A 14,735-nucleotide genomic window follows, 5' to 3' on the forward strand; every position below is an offset into this window, starting at 1 on the left:
GGCTGCCCCTGGATCCCTGGCAGTGCCCAAGGCCAGGCTGGGCAGGGCTGGGAGCAGCCTGGGACAGTGGGACGTGTCCCTGCCATGGCAGGGGTGGCACTGGATGGGATTTAAGATCCTTTCCAGCCCAGATCAGTCTGAGATTCTGTGGTCTGTTACAGCTGCAGGTGCACGTGGATGGTGATTTCATTGTGTCTGTGTACACATGATGGTTTTGGCAGAGCATGGCTAACTGGGTGTGGGAATGAAATAATTTGCAATTGAGATCCAGAAGTGTTGCTGCCTGTGTGCAGTGAAATTTCCCTGGAATTTCTTGCAAGAGCAATGTGAAGGGAGCATTGGAAACAGCAGCTGTATAATGGGCTGGAATGAGAGCACTGTGCTGAGCAGCAGCAGCACAGACTGATTTCAAAGCCTGGATTTGCAGTATTTTAATGAATTGTCTGGGAGGAAATGGCCTGCCATGGGTTGCTTCTGCAGCTCTGTGTTTGTGGCAGCACCAACACAAAGTCTCTTTACTGACTGAAGGGAGTGGGAGGGAATTCTCCCAATTTCCTTGAGCAGCATTTGAAAGCAAACAGATGCCTGTTGACTGCTGGGGGTGTTGTGGGGCTCTCTGATGCTGAGGATTGTTTGGGTTTTGTTTGGTTGGGGGGTTTTAATTCCTTCAGTTGCTGGTTTTGCCAAATTCCAAGGAGACTGGAAATGAAGGTCACCCACTTTGCTGTTTCAGAGCAGTGTGGGGAAGGGAATCTGCTCTTTCTTCACCTGCTAGCTTTCTGGGCACAGCCCCTTGTGCACAAATGCCTGATGGTAATTGTACTTAAACTTCTGTGCCTGCTGAAATGCCTCTGTGGCCCAGGGCAGAGGCTGGGAAACTAGGCAAAATGGGGGAAACATAAAATGGGAGGAAAATTAGTGAGAAAAACAGGAGTTCAATCAGAGAATCACCATTGAAGTTCTGAGGAGGGAAGGGCCTGTGAAGATGAAGGGCTTGAGCTGTGATGTGGAACCTGTTTAAACTTACAGATATCTTCTTGAAGATCACCAGAAGGTGGGGGAAAACTATTTAATGTTCTGTGCAGAGCTGTTTTAGAAGATTTGAAATGAATAACTCAATTGCTGAATATATTTCTTTTTAGAAAAAGTTTATCTGATATTTCTTTGTGTCCTGCAGTGGTCTGTCACTCTGGCATTGAGCCTTTGAATGGGTTTGCACAGGGGATATCAAGTATTTCCACATGCTCAGCTCAAGAATTCACCTTGATGGTACACCTTAGGCCTTTGCTGGGTGAAATGAGATAAGCAGATGTGAAATCCCAACATGAATTCAAAATGTTTTTGTGTTCTCAGGGCTGAGTTGACAGGCATTAGCAGCAGAGTGGGATTTTCTGAGAAGGCTCAGTTAAAGAGGAAAAAAAGAGTATCAGAACAAGAACAGTTTGTAGAACATTGACCTTTACCAGCTTAAGCTTTCTGGGAAGATCTTGATCTTCCTCACATGCACTGCAGATTTCTCTCAAAAACTGCTTTTCCTCTGCCTTTACTCACCAAATTATATTAAAGATGGTTCCCAGGTACTTGGCAGCTACTTCAGAGGTTCCATATTTTAATACTCCTAAGCCCATATCTGTAAAACTGCATTTTGCAGAGAAGGGAAAACAGGTAGAAATGCACGTTTTCTATAGGAGCTGTTGAAAACAGCTTTGAAAACAGCTATTTCCTTCCTTGCTTAGGAATGCCATAAGAAAAGGATTGTTAAGTTTTGGAAAATTTTGGAATATTTTAACACTGACACAACAGGTTTGGAGGTTTTGTTAGATAAGCTAATTCCTCTTGTGGAATTGTCACAGACATCTTTTATGAAAAATCCTCCTGAGAAGCTGAGAGGCCTCAGGAACAAAATGTAAACAATGGTTATCTGCTGCTGTGGAATGCAACAGGTGCATCTGTGATTGGTCTCATGTGGTTGTTTCTAATTAATGGCCAATCACAGTCAGCTGGCTTGGACTTTCTGTCCGAGATACAAGCCTTTGTTATTAATTCATTCTTTTTCTATTCTTAGCCAGCCTTCTGATGAAATAGTTTCTTCTATTCTTTTAGTACAGTTTTAATATAATATATATCATAAAATAATAAATCAGCCTTCTGAAACATGGAGTCAGATCCTCATCTCTTCCCTCATCCTTGGATCCCTGTGAACACTGTCACATGGAATCAGTTCCAAAGTTGTGGTAAAGGGATTTTAAGTGCTTTTTTATCTTTGTCTTCCTGGGTCAGGTAGATCCATGCTTCATTTAACATATTCCAGGCATATTTTTAAATTGCCTCACTTCAACCCACACATGCTGTACCAGCAACCAAAAATGATGGAAACTGATCTTCATCCTCTTGAAATGAAATATGTGGGAACTCTGCTCTCACATGCTGTGGAGGTTTGTGTTCCATTTCTGTGACACTGAGCAGCTCGGTGACACAGTGACACTTTCCCTCCTGCCTGCATGGAGTTAGGAAAAATTACAATTCCACGTTTAGCAGCCTGGTTGACTGATGGCAGGTGTTTTCTCTGTGAATAGGTCATCCTCTGGGACTGCACAGCTCCAGCAGCAAGTGGGATGCAGGGAATCCTGCCAGCAACCTGTCCACGGTGGCGATCATGCCGGTGTCCGAGGAGGTGCCGCTCACAGCCTTCACCCTGGAGCTCAAGCACGCCCTCAGTGCTGTGGGTGAGTGTTCATGGTGCCATCACAGCAAACAAACCCTGCTGGCCACTTCAGAGTGCCATGAGGGGTCACAGTGGCAGAGGAAGCCAGTGGTGCATGAGCTCTTTAACCTTCTGAAGTCTGGATTTATGTGCAATTTATGGTGGAGGTTTGTTACAGTGAGACTTGCTGGCACCTGTCACAGGGGTGTCCGTGCTGTTTTAAGGGGTAGCAGCACCTGGAGATGTTCACAGGGCTGGGGAGGAGGTTCTGGAGAGAATCCTGTGGCCTTATAAAAAGGAGGGAAAGGGAATTTTTATATGGCCAGGTCCCCACAGGAGGGTGGGGAATGGTTATAAACTCGAGGCAGGATTAGGCCAGATGTAGCCATGATATTTTCTGAAAAATCCTTTCCTTAGGATTTTTTCTCCTGAGAAGCTGATAGGCCTCAGGAACAAAATGTAAACATTGATTATCTGCTGCTGTGGAATGCAACAGGTGCATCTGGGATTGGTCTCATGTGGTTGTTTCTAATTAATGGCCAATCACAGTCAGCTGGCTTGGACAGACAGTCCAAGACAGAGCCTTTGTTATTCATTCTTTTTCTATTCTTAGCTAGCCTTCTGATGAAATCCTTTCTTCTATTCTTTTAGTATAGTTTTAATATAATATATATCATAAAATAATAAATCAGCCTTCTGAAACATGGAGTCAGATCCTCGTCTCTTCCCTCATCCTGGGACCCCTGTGAGCACAGACACAGATTAGGGAGAAATTCTTGTGAGGGTGGGGAGGCCCTGGCACAGGTTGCCCAGAGAAGCTGGGACTGCTCCTGGATCCCTGGAAGTGTCCAAGGCCAGGCCAGAACAGCCTGGGACAGTGGAAGGTGTCTTTAAAGGTAATCTTTAAAGTAATTTCCAGCCCAAACCATTCTGTGAATCTGCAGCAGTGGTCAGGATCAGCCTTTTCCATGCTTCTTGCTTCTCTATTCCCATCCTTAATTATAATGGAAAACTTTTTTGTCTTAATGACTTGGAAATACTCACCAGCCTCTCTGCCCTTGTCTTGGCTGCCCTCAGCTGCCCACAGTCACTCCAGGAGACACATCCCACACCAGGGCACTGTTTCCATGGCACCTGAGGGTCTGGTTCTGTCCAGCTCACGAGTGAGAGTGTTCCAGACCTCCTCAGCTGAAAAACTTCATCCAGCAAAGAGTTTCTTAAGCAGTATTCTTGCATTGTGGTTGTACATCAGTGGTAACGATAAGATTTGGTGGAAGAGGCTCGTGAGGGAGATCCAGATTGGCACTGGAAATCTGAAGTTTAGTCTGAAATCATTGTCCCATTTGTTGCCAGCTTGTTTGTCTGTCTCATGCCCACAAAACCATGTGTTCAGTTCATGGCTGAGTCATTAATTGCTTTATCCATGGGTGAAGTTGCTTATGCACATTCCAGTTCCTCACAAAACTCATGCATTTAATTCAGAATTCATTTTGTGTTCATTAGTAGTGTTTGACATTTTCTGAACATCCTCTTTTCATCCTCAAATGCTGTTACATATCTCTTGAGTGAATCTCCTGTAGTCCTTTGAGAAATTATTAGTCTGCTCTCTCATGGCTTATTTAAAAGTACAGGTTATGTGGTGCTTGAGGTGGAACCACTTACATTTATTGGTAATTTTCTTTCTGACTTTTAGTGTCTGGAGCTGACACTCCTGTTGGTGCTTAAAAATCTTCTGGGTGAACAGGCAGAGGAAGATGCCAGTGGTGCATGAGCTCTTTAACCTCTTAAGTCTGAATTTATGTGCAACTTATGGTGGAGCCTTGTTACAGTGAGAACTAATTTGGGGGTGTTTGAAGATTCCTCTTATTTTGGAGATGGCAGAAAAATGTTAAATCCATAATGGAGCTGTATTGCTAATGGGGACTCCTTAGGGATCACTGCCAGCTTGTTTTGATGTGTGACAACACTAAGAGCCTGTAAATAAAACAAACAGAAACTTAAGTAGGTAGATGGACTGTTCAGAATAAAAACACCCATTTGGGCAGAAAGCAGCAGGCAGTGCCCAAGGGGGGTTTGGGGGGGGTCACTTGGCCTTTCCTCCTTCACCCTTTTAAATTCCTCCCCTGTGCTGACGCCTGTGCCGTGCTTGGCAGCTCGAGATGGTTCTGTACACCCTTGGCACCTGAAGTTGTTGCCAAAAGGGAGCAGACGGCTGCAGTGGGAAGAGGAAAGTGTTGTGGGCAAACACAGGAGCCATCTGGTCCCAAACGCCGCTGGCACAGGAGCGCCCGGGCCCCGCACCAGGCCCTGCACCAGGCCCGAGCCCCCTCAGGCTCTGCAGGCCTGGCCTGGGCTGGGGGCAGCCTGCAGGTTTTCCTTCTTTATTTAGCAAAAGCAAGGTTTTCTTTTTTTTCTCTTTTTTTTTTTAAACTTGTATTTCCATGTATGTATTAACTTTGTATTTCCCCTCTGCCCTCTGGCTGGGGTTGTTTGGGTGTTCCTCACAAAGTGCTGGGAGCCACGCGCAGGTGTTGCTTGGCTTTCAGGGGAGGGGATGGGTTTTGGAATGATTTTTTTTTCTTCTGATTTCCTGCAACAGAAAATGAACTGAGTAGTGGAGTGAAATTTTGATTTGTTTTCAGGTTGTTTTTTTATTCACCTGCATATTTGGCATGAGGGAGCTGTTGCCCAGAGCAGCTGTGGCTGCCCCTGGATCCCTGGCAGTGCCCAAGGCCAGGCTGGACAGGGCTTGGAGCAGCCTGGGATGGTGGAAGGTGTCCCTGCCATGGAAAGGATGCAATGAGATGAGTTTTAAGAGTTTTAAGGTCCTTTCCAGCCCAAACATTCCATGATTGCATGTGGAAAGGTTTGCACTGGGGCCTTGCTGAGCAGCCGCTGCCACCTGAGCCCTTCCCTGAGCCCTTCCCTGAGCCCTTCCCTGAGCTCCCAGCTGGGCTCTCCTGGGGTTTGTGTGTAAGCTGGGATCAGACCTGCCCTGGCTTTATGGAAATGAGAGCTGTTAATGTGCTTGACAAAGGTTAATTGAAAATCTTCTCTGAAAGGAACTCTCAGTTTGGAAAATTGCTTTGAACATTTGCTGCTATTCACGTGTTTTTTTTTTTTTTGTTTTTTTTTTTCCTTGAACCAACCTTTTTTCTAATTGTAAATTAAATGGCAGCATCTGATTACAATACTTGACTTAACATTTAATCCATACTTAACATTTGATCTGTATAATTTCATTGCTCTGGGCTTCAAATCTGTTCCAGAGCAGTGGAGAGCAGCCTTAATGTGTGGGGAGAACAGCTGGTTTAGGTTTCTTTTGCAAATTAATATATTGATTACAGAAAATTCCTTCCCCTTCCTGTTAATATGAATTTAGCAGGATATTGCAGTGATGCCTTGAATTCCCCTGCTGCAGGTTGGAGAGGAGGATAGAAGGAATGAGGAGGATGCAGGGAGCAGCACTGAGATCATTGCAAGAGTCATCAGCTGCAGGAGCCTGACCCCAGTCCTGCTGGGAATGCAGGCTGGGTTGTAACACAGTATAACACTTAAGAAATGGTTTTCCTTTTCCCGGAATTGGCATGAGAAGGCTGTGGACAGTGCTTGGAGTTGGAGCTGGTTGCAGATGAATCTGTTCAACAGGATTTTGGAGTTTGTCTTGATAATTTTTAGCTACTTCTGTATTATTAAAGAGATATAAAAGTAATGACAACTAGAAAATTTCAGTTTGATAGTGAATATTTACTGTCCACAAAAACTGAAAATGTACTCAGAATCTTTCTTCCTCCAGAAAAAAAAAAAAAAATCTATTTTTGCCTGTAATGAGACAGGACTAAGTGGTTTCATTGCTTAATTCCTTTTTTGGGTTTAATTTTTGTTTTCAAATTTCTTTTTTTTTAATGATTTGATTTGTAATGGGACCAGCTCAGGGGAGCAGCCTGCTCTCCCTCAGGGGTTCATTCTGCACCCAGGGAGCACCAGTGTGTGGGACCACCTACAGCTTTCCCCAGACAATTTGTGCTGGTTCCTTTGACATTTGGTGTTTCTGTGATTTATGATAATTCACATATTGTTTCCAGACAGTGGGATTGTGTCCCAGTTAAATGCTAAGGGATGTTTGTGCTTCCATGGAGCTTCCAATCACAGAATGGTCCAGGTTGGAAGAGACCTTAAATCCCATCCAGTGCCACCCCTGCCATGGCAGGGACACATCCCACTGTCCCAGGTGCTCCCAGCCCTGCCCAGCCTGGCCTTGGGCACTGCCAGGGATCCAGGGGCAGCCACAGCTGCTCTGGGCACCCTGTGCCAGGGCCTGCCCACCCTGCCAGGGAACAATTCCTCATTCCCAATATCCCATCCATCCCTGCCCTCTGGCAGTGGGAGCCATTCCCTGTGTCCTGGCACTCCAGCCCTTGGACAGTCTCTCTCCATCTTTCCTGTACCTTCAGGCCCTGCAAGGCCGCACTGAGGCCCCCCCAAAGCTTCTCCTCTCCAGGTGCACAATCCCAGCTGTCCCAGCCTCTCCTCCCAGCAGAGCTGCTCCATCCTCTGATCCCCCTGGAGCCTCCTCTGGATCTCTGCAGCAGCTCCAGCTCCTCCCTGTGCTGGGCCCGGGCTGGGGCAGCTCTGCTGATGGCACAAGCTGTGGGATGGAAGGTTTATTTGGGACCTGGCTGTGGCAGCTGCACCTGCCTTCACCTTGGGACAAAGATAGAAAGAAAAATGCTCTGGGCTCTGTGGGCGGAGCAAAAGGTCCTGCAGGGCACAGAGACCTCGAGGTCCTGCAAGGCACAGAGACCCCCAGGTCCTGCAGGGCACAGAGACCCCCAGGTCCTGCTGGGCACAGAGACCCCAATGTCCTGCAGGGCACAGAGACCCCAATGTCCTGCAGGGCACAGTGACCCCAATGTCCTGCTGGGCACAGAGACCCCAATGTCCTTCTGAGCACAGTGACCCCCAGGTCCTGCTGAGCACAGTGACCCCCAGGTCCTGCTGAGCACAGAGACCCCAATGTCCTGCTGAGCACAGTGACCCCAATGTCCTGCTGAGCACAGTGACCCCAATGTCCTGCAGGGCACAGAGACCCCAATGTCCTGCTGAGCACAGTGACCCCAATGTCCTGCAGGGCACAGTGACCCTGGGGCTGCAGCCCTGCTGTCCCTGGCTCCAGTGTGCCAGCCCGTCTGGGGCTCTGGGTCTCCAAGAAGGGAGGCTGTGCAATATCCAACTTGCAGAAAGCAGGAGCAGAATTTTCCAGCTCTGAACTGGAGTGCCAGGAAGGGGGGCAGGTTTTGATGCTGTGCAATTCATCATGCTGATGAATTCTGGTCAGTGTTCATGATGTCTATTTTTATTATTTTCCTCTTAATCTTGGTAGAGCTGAGAGCATCTTTTAATAAGAAGTTCTTCTGCAGTATTCAGATTTTTCAAAAGTATTTGCCCGGCTATTTTTTTGTTCCTTTCCTGAGACCAGCTAAAAGACACCACATGGCTGTGCAAATTCTGGTTCTATGTGGGAGCCCTCTGATCTCATAGAATTTCAAACTAAAGCAGGGAGGGATTCAAATCCAACATGTGTGTCTCTTTCATTCCTTTCTGCCCTTTAAATTTTCCTTCTTTTCAATTCTAAAAATGTATAATGTATTGGACAGCTCACTGAAAAATCTTTGCTAATAATTTATTGGAGTTTTTAATTACAGTTCTGTCTATCTTTACACACAGATTAGATTTAAATGTGAAATGTTCACTGTGGTGCCTGAACCCTGGCACCACTTAGTATTTTTTTGCTGGACAAGATCCTCTGACATCCAACTCATTTATCAGTTATGTGACTTTGCCACATAATTTTGTAGACTTTTATTAGGCCAAAAGTAAATTTTCTTTTAATGGAGTCCAAGCAAGTAAATTTGCTCTGCTGAAATTTTTCCACAGTGTGTATTGTACTGGCCTTGTCTTTTGATGTGGGTGTGTTTTTCTGGTGAGGTGGATTTGAAACCATTTCTGAGCCTCAGAAATCACTCTGCCCTCTGGGCCTCTCATTTCTCCAGGCCACTCTTGGTCCATGTTTTATTAGACTTAGAACTAGGACACCTGTACTCCTGCTTCTGCATCCCTTGGTGTTTTGTGGAAAAATGACCAAAGTGAGTCTCTTGCTCACTGGCAAGAAAGAGAGGTTTTATGTCTTGTGTGATGGTTTTTTCCCCTTTCTCTGGGGCAGGAGGTTGGAAGCTTTGCTGCAGCCCTGCTCTTCAGTGCCCTTGTTTGTTAGCAGATAAAATGAACCAGACCTCTGGCATCTGCCAGCTTTTCCTTCCCTTCCCTCCTGTTTCATGGAATTCTTAGTTTTGTACTGAAAAACAGATGGCCCTGGAGTACAGCTTTAGATGCTCCAGGAAGTTTTCCCAGAAACCACAATCCCTGGGCCTGGGGTGAGGCAGTTCTCTCACCTGAAGCACAGAAAACCTGGGCTTCAGGATCCCTGTGAGCTCTTGGCTGACTGAAAAATCCCCCAGGCAACTGAAAGTCACCACCTCAGGCTTGAGAAATCCAAAAGGCTGAGAAGGCTGTGGATAGCTGGAGGCTCAGGGAATGGCACTCAGCTTTTCCTGCTCTGATTCTCCTCCCCAGCAATCTGCTGCTGGCTGCTGTCAGAGACACACACAGGGCTTGGAGGAATATTTCATGTTACCTCACATCACCTCTCCTGTTCTTCACTTTGAGCTGTTCTGATCCCATTAATAGAACACTGAGGAGTGCAGGGATGTGTCCCTGATGCCAGCTCCAGCTGGAAGCTGCCCATGAGGCTGGTGCCAGGTTTGGAGAGGGGGTGCTTAGAGGTGTGTGACTGTGACAGAGCCCTTTGAGGATGCACTGACACGTTGGGCTGGTCACTCCTGCCTGCAGGTGTGGCTGTTCAAGGGCTGTGGATTTGAATCATCACAGAATCATGGAATGGTTTATGTTGGAAGGGACCTAAAGCCCATCTCACCCACTGCCATGGGCACCTTCCACTATCCCAGCTTGTTCCAAGCCCTGTCCAACCTGGCCTTGAACCTCCAGCATGGGGTGATATTTTTTCATTACTTGGATGCTCGCAGCAGTTTAGTTGAGATAACACTTTTTGTTGGTTCTCTTTTCTGAGCTCACATATGTTGGTGTTCTTGGTATCATTAATGGAGGGGTTTTAATGGCTGATTAATTGGGAGCCTGCTAGAAACTGGGAGTGCAGAGCAGATGGTTGGTATTTCTGAGACAAAACAAGTTGGTTCTGTTGGAAGCATCACCGTGTTCCGTGCTGGGGATGAGTGAAGGTCTGGGAATCTCTGTCCCGTGTCCCTGGCACGTGGAGGGATGGGGTGCTGGGCAGGCTCCTCCTGAGCTGGCACAGCCAGGCTCTTGCTCTTGTTTGTGTCCTGTTCTGTGAACTGCTGCTTTCCACATCACAAGTGAGGTCTGGATATGATTTTTAAGTCTCTCCAAGGCTCATTCTGATGATGTCCACAGCCAAGGTGCCTCTGGCTGAAGGAGCACAAAGATCCAGCCCAGCTCTATAAACTCTGCCTCTCCCTGAGGATGAAAGCTGTTCTGGCTGCAGGTCTCTGGCTTTGATGGTGTCCCTGGATTCAGTGGTGTCCCCGTGGAGCCTGGGCCCCAGAGCATCACCAGGGACTGGTGCTGTTGGATCTCAGTGCCCAGGGCAGGGGGGCAACAGGCAGAGGTGCCCACGCTGTTCCCTTGGTGTTGGCTCTCTTACTTGGCATTTTTATTGCATTCCTCAGCTCACTTGGCATCCCAGGCTGTTTGTCTTTGCCTGCTAAAGTTCCACGAGTGCCAGAAAGCTTTGTAAGCCACATGTCCTGGAATACAATTTTAATCCACCTGTCTTTTCCATTTAACTGAGAACTCTGACACGTTAATGAACACTGATGATCACTATGCTGCTGAATGCTTGCAAATTGCCCTGCACTCTGTCCCTTGCAGTTCTGTCCTGTGCAGTGCCATCAGTATTCCCTCTGGGACACCTCTCTTATCCCTTGTGCCATTTCAAAGCTGACACCAGGTGAACAGTGAGTCAGATAAAAGAATCTGCCAGGATTAAAGATGTGGTGACAACCCCTTCCCCCAGCACTGGGGCTGTTCCCTGCTATGGGATGGCTCAAGGAGCTCCAGAGGGAGGAGGGAAGGGCAGGCTAAGCCCAGATCTGCTCTGGGACTTCTTGCTTTCATAGGAACCAACTTCCAGAACTTTCATGGGAGGATGGGGAAGTCAAATTCTATTCTTGAATCATCCTCCTCTCTCTCTGCTTTCTCACCAGCTTTATCTTTTGGTGTCTGCTTATGGGATATTTTTGTCCATTTTTGTTTGCTCTTCTTTGATAATCAGTGTAGCGAAGAGCAAATGTTATTTGCGTATTGGAAAGTACAAGATGGAAAATGGCACCTGGGAACTTCTTCAACTCCAAGAGTAAAGTCAATTAAAGCAGAGTGAAGCCTTTGCAGCAGGATTTGAGGACTAAGGGGGATGTCTTGGTTTGAAAAGCCAGGTGTCTGCTAAGGAAGGCAGGAGCTTCTCTTGAAATGGAAAATGTAAACCCCCTCCCTCTGAATCGTTATAATTTTGAAATTAAGGAACTCTCAGACAAAGATATGGGAGTAGGAATAACAGTTCTTTACTAGGAAAATTTAAATACAAATGCAGTAATACAAAACAACAAAAAAAATCCACTGAGTCAGAGCAGTCCCTGTCCCCTGTGTGTCAGGGCGGTGTCCCAGCCCCATCCCAGGGGGGCTCAGCCCTCCTGCAGTGCCAGCTGTGGCTCTGCTGCAGCAGGGATCCTGCACAAGGGGGGAGTTTTCCTCTGCAGCTCCAGGGCTGCTGCAGATGGGCCTGGGCTCCCTCTGGCCATGCAGGGCAGCAGAAAGCTGCTCCTCTGGCAATGCAGGGGGCAGAGGCTGCTGTGCTGTGCCAGGCTCAGATTGGATCCAGGCAGGAATGCTTGGCTCCTGCCCTGGGCGCAGCATCTCCCCATGGGATGCTGGCATTGGATCAGCCCTGCAGGGACACTCAGTGGCCATGGACAGCAGAGATCTCCTGGAGGGAGGGTTGGCTGTGGGAGAGATAAAGAAACAACTGCCCCATGGACAGCAGAGAGCTGCCCCAGCTCTGACAGGTGGGGATAGAACACACAGCCCCAACCACATCTTACATTTGTAACCTTGGACAGGGGAGATGAGTTGGCCCTGAAGGTCAGGACACCCAGTTCCAGATCTGTACCTGGGGGTTTTGCTTTTTGAACACAGAGATGTGAATTTGTGACCTTCTCCCATGTTCAAAATTCCTTGATTTTTACTGAACACATTATAACCTTGCCTTGAAACTCCTCACATAATGAAGTGTTTTGTTATTTATTGCATAAATTTCAGTTCTGTTGTTAATAAAACAGTGAGGGATTGCCCAATGAAAACATGAATAAAAAGCAACTGCTCTGTCATGTTTTGTAAATGTGAATTTCTCTCTCAGCAAGAGACAGGTAATATTTTCTCTAGGTGTGCAGTTATTCCCTTAAGTTTTCTTTTCTTTGCATTTTTTTAATTTAGCTGCAGTTACTCTGCAACTTCTACCACATATGGCACGAATTGCTACTGCAATTAGAATTGCTAATAAGAAAATTTAACTAAAGTGCCTGCAAGAAGCTTTATGTACACCAAATTCATCTCAGATCTAAGGCTGTTGCCAGATGTGTCTGTGTCTGTATTGGAGTCTGACTGTGCCCTTCAGATTTGGGAATGTTTTTGGGGTTCCTGTTGGCATGTTGGATAAGGAGTAGTAATGCTGCAGAGAGCTTGAGGATTCACCAGGGGAGATGGTTCAATGCAGGACGAACAAGTTCTGTATTTTGAAAGGTGGAGGAACAGCTTTTTTCTTTGGAAGCAGGATCCTGGCCTTCCTGTGGCTGTAAAGGTCTGTGCTGTTCTGAATGCTGAGCTGGTGAAGATGCAGCTGCAGTAGGAGCTGTCACCAGAACCAGGTTGGACAGGGCTTGGAGCAGCCTGGGCCTCTGAAAAGTGTCCTGCACAAGGAATGGAATGAACTTTAAGGTCCTTTCCAACTGAAACCATTCCACATGATCCTATGTGACCCTGAGAAATGGGATAACAGAGCTTGCAGGTTGTGACTAATGCAGTAACAGAGCTCTGGGAATAGGGAGAATTGGAAGATGTATTCCTAGAAAAGTGTGAGAATTTTTGTGAAGACTTTGTGCCAGCTCTGATCAATGTACTGATCCATCACTACCTTCAAAGCAAACTTTTGGAATTGAGTTCTTGGAGTCAAAGAATGGTTTGGGTTGGAAGGGACAATAAATTCCATCCCATTCCACCCCCTGCCATGGGCAGGGACACCTTCCACTATCCCAGGTTGCTCCAAGCCCTGTCCAGCCTGGCCTTGGACACCTCCAGGGATGGGGCAGCCACAGCTGCTCTGGGCAGTTTTCTCCAGGAGCTCAGGTTGAGGTGTTTACAGGTGAATTTCCTTGTTCCTCCAGGTCCTGCCCTGCTGCTCACCAGTGACAACATCAAACAGCGCCTGGGCTCTGCTGCTCTCGACAGGTACCTGCCCTCAGCACTGCTCAGGGAAATGCAGAGACACTGGGCTTTTCTTATAAATACACAGAGCTTGGGAACAAAATCCTGTCTTCTAACATACACTGGGCCTTCTGCTCCTGGTGTTGGAGACAATAATGTTTCAGGAGTATTTGTGCAGGTGTGGCTGGGTTTTTCCCACAGTTAGTTTCTCGCTTGTGAAATTGGAAAAGCTGAATTTCTCTGAGTGTGTTCATGCTTAGGGATGCTGTGGAAGTGAGACATTACTGTATCCTCCTGCCTTGGTCTTTGTCTAATGGTGTAAATCCTGGACAAACAGAGCCAGCAGGAGCTGGGAGCAGATCCTGGCTGAGCAGGAAATGTCACTCTCTCCCTGTGCAAGATTCCCTCTCTTCTCCTGGGAGCTGTGGTATTGAATTCTCTATTTTCCTTGTGTGTCCCCAGCATCCATGAGTACAGACTGACCAGCTGGCTGGGCCAGCAGGAGGACATCCACAGGATTGTGCTGTACCAGGCTGACAGCACCTTGACCCCCTGGACCCAGCGCTGCATCCGCCAGGCTGACTGCATCCTCATCGTGGGGCTGGGGGACCAGGAGCCCACTGTGGGAGAGGTTGGGAGCTGCTCCTTCCCCTCCTGGCACTGGGAGCAACCCAGCTCAAAGCAGCTTGATTCACAATCATGTATCTTCCTGGGTTTAACACCCAGTGAGGCATAAATAATGAAATATTCCTGAGACATGCCTGTTAGGAATAGCAAAAGAATTGCATGAGAATCCTCTGAGATGGCACGTTTTATGCAGGAGTACTTCCAGCAAAGTTCTTTTCCTCAAAAGAGTCATTTTGGCCAATGATAAATCAAAAATTGCTTTGAAGCTTTGTGTTTCTGCCCAGAATTTCTTTGGGCTTCCACACAGAGGGAGAAATTCTTTTCTGCCTGGATGAAATTCATGGTGTGTGCTTAGGAAAAAGTAGATCTAAATCGCAGTGCATTAATTATTTATTATATTTTATTACAGATCTTAAACTGTAATTTTTTCCCCTTACTATCTATTTTTATGATTTTATATTTTATTACCAAAGTCTTCTGACCAGACAGAAATTCTTCAAGAAATTTTAAAAAGGGATCACAGGTGGTTTTTTTTAGGATGGTGAAGTGCTGAGTCTGACCTGCAGAGAGCCTGGGCTGGTCCCACGTGCAGCTTTCGTGTGTGTCCTGTTGTGTGGGCTCTTCTTGCATGTGTGGGCTCTTCTTGCATGAATGTGGGAGGCAGGAAGCACAGACAGAACAAGCTGCCAGCACTTGCCTAAAACAACAACAACAAAAAAATCAAAATCAGAAATGCAAAGAGGAAAGAAAGTGGACTGATGGGAAGGGAAAGAAAAAACCACTGAATATTTGTGGGCTCGAGTCTGACTTGGGC

General features: G+C 46.9%; 1 protein-coding gene across 2 annotated transcripts in view; it reads left to right on the forward strand.

Annotated features, from left to right (window-relative positions):
- Positions 1–14,735, forward strand: part of PNPLA7 (patatin like phospholipase domain containing 7) — a 135,930-nt gene that overhangs the window by 71,357 nt on the left and 49,838 nt on the right. For both annotated transcript variants that reach the window (XM_059486427.1, XM_059486428.1), the window contains exons 22-24: positions 2,577–2,726; positions 13,255–13,318; positions 13,757–13,925. In XM_059486427.1, the coding sequence (XP_059342410.1) occupies positions 2,577–2,726; positions 13,255–13,318; positions 13,757–13,925 (383 nt within the window). The remainder of the gene's footprint in view (positions 1–2,576; positions 2,727–13,254; positions 13,319–13,756; positions 13,926–14,735) is intronic.

The sequence above is a fragment of the Ammospiza nelsoni genome, chromosome 20, assembly GCF_027579445.1.
Source record: "Ammospiza nelsoni isolate bAmmNel1 chromosome 20, bAmmNel1.pri, whole genome shotgun sequence".
Classification (NCBI taxonomy): domain Eukaryota; kingdom Metazoa; phylum Chordata; class Aves; order Passeriformes; family Passerellidae; genus Ammospiza; species Ammospiza nelsoni.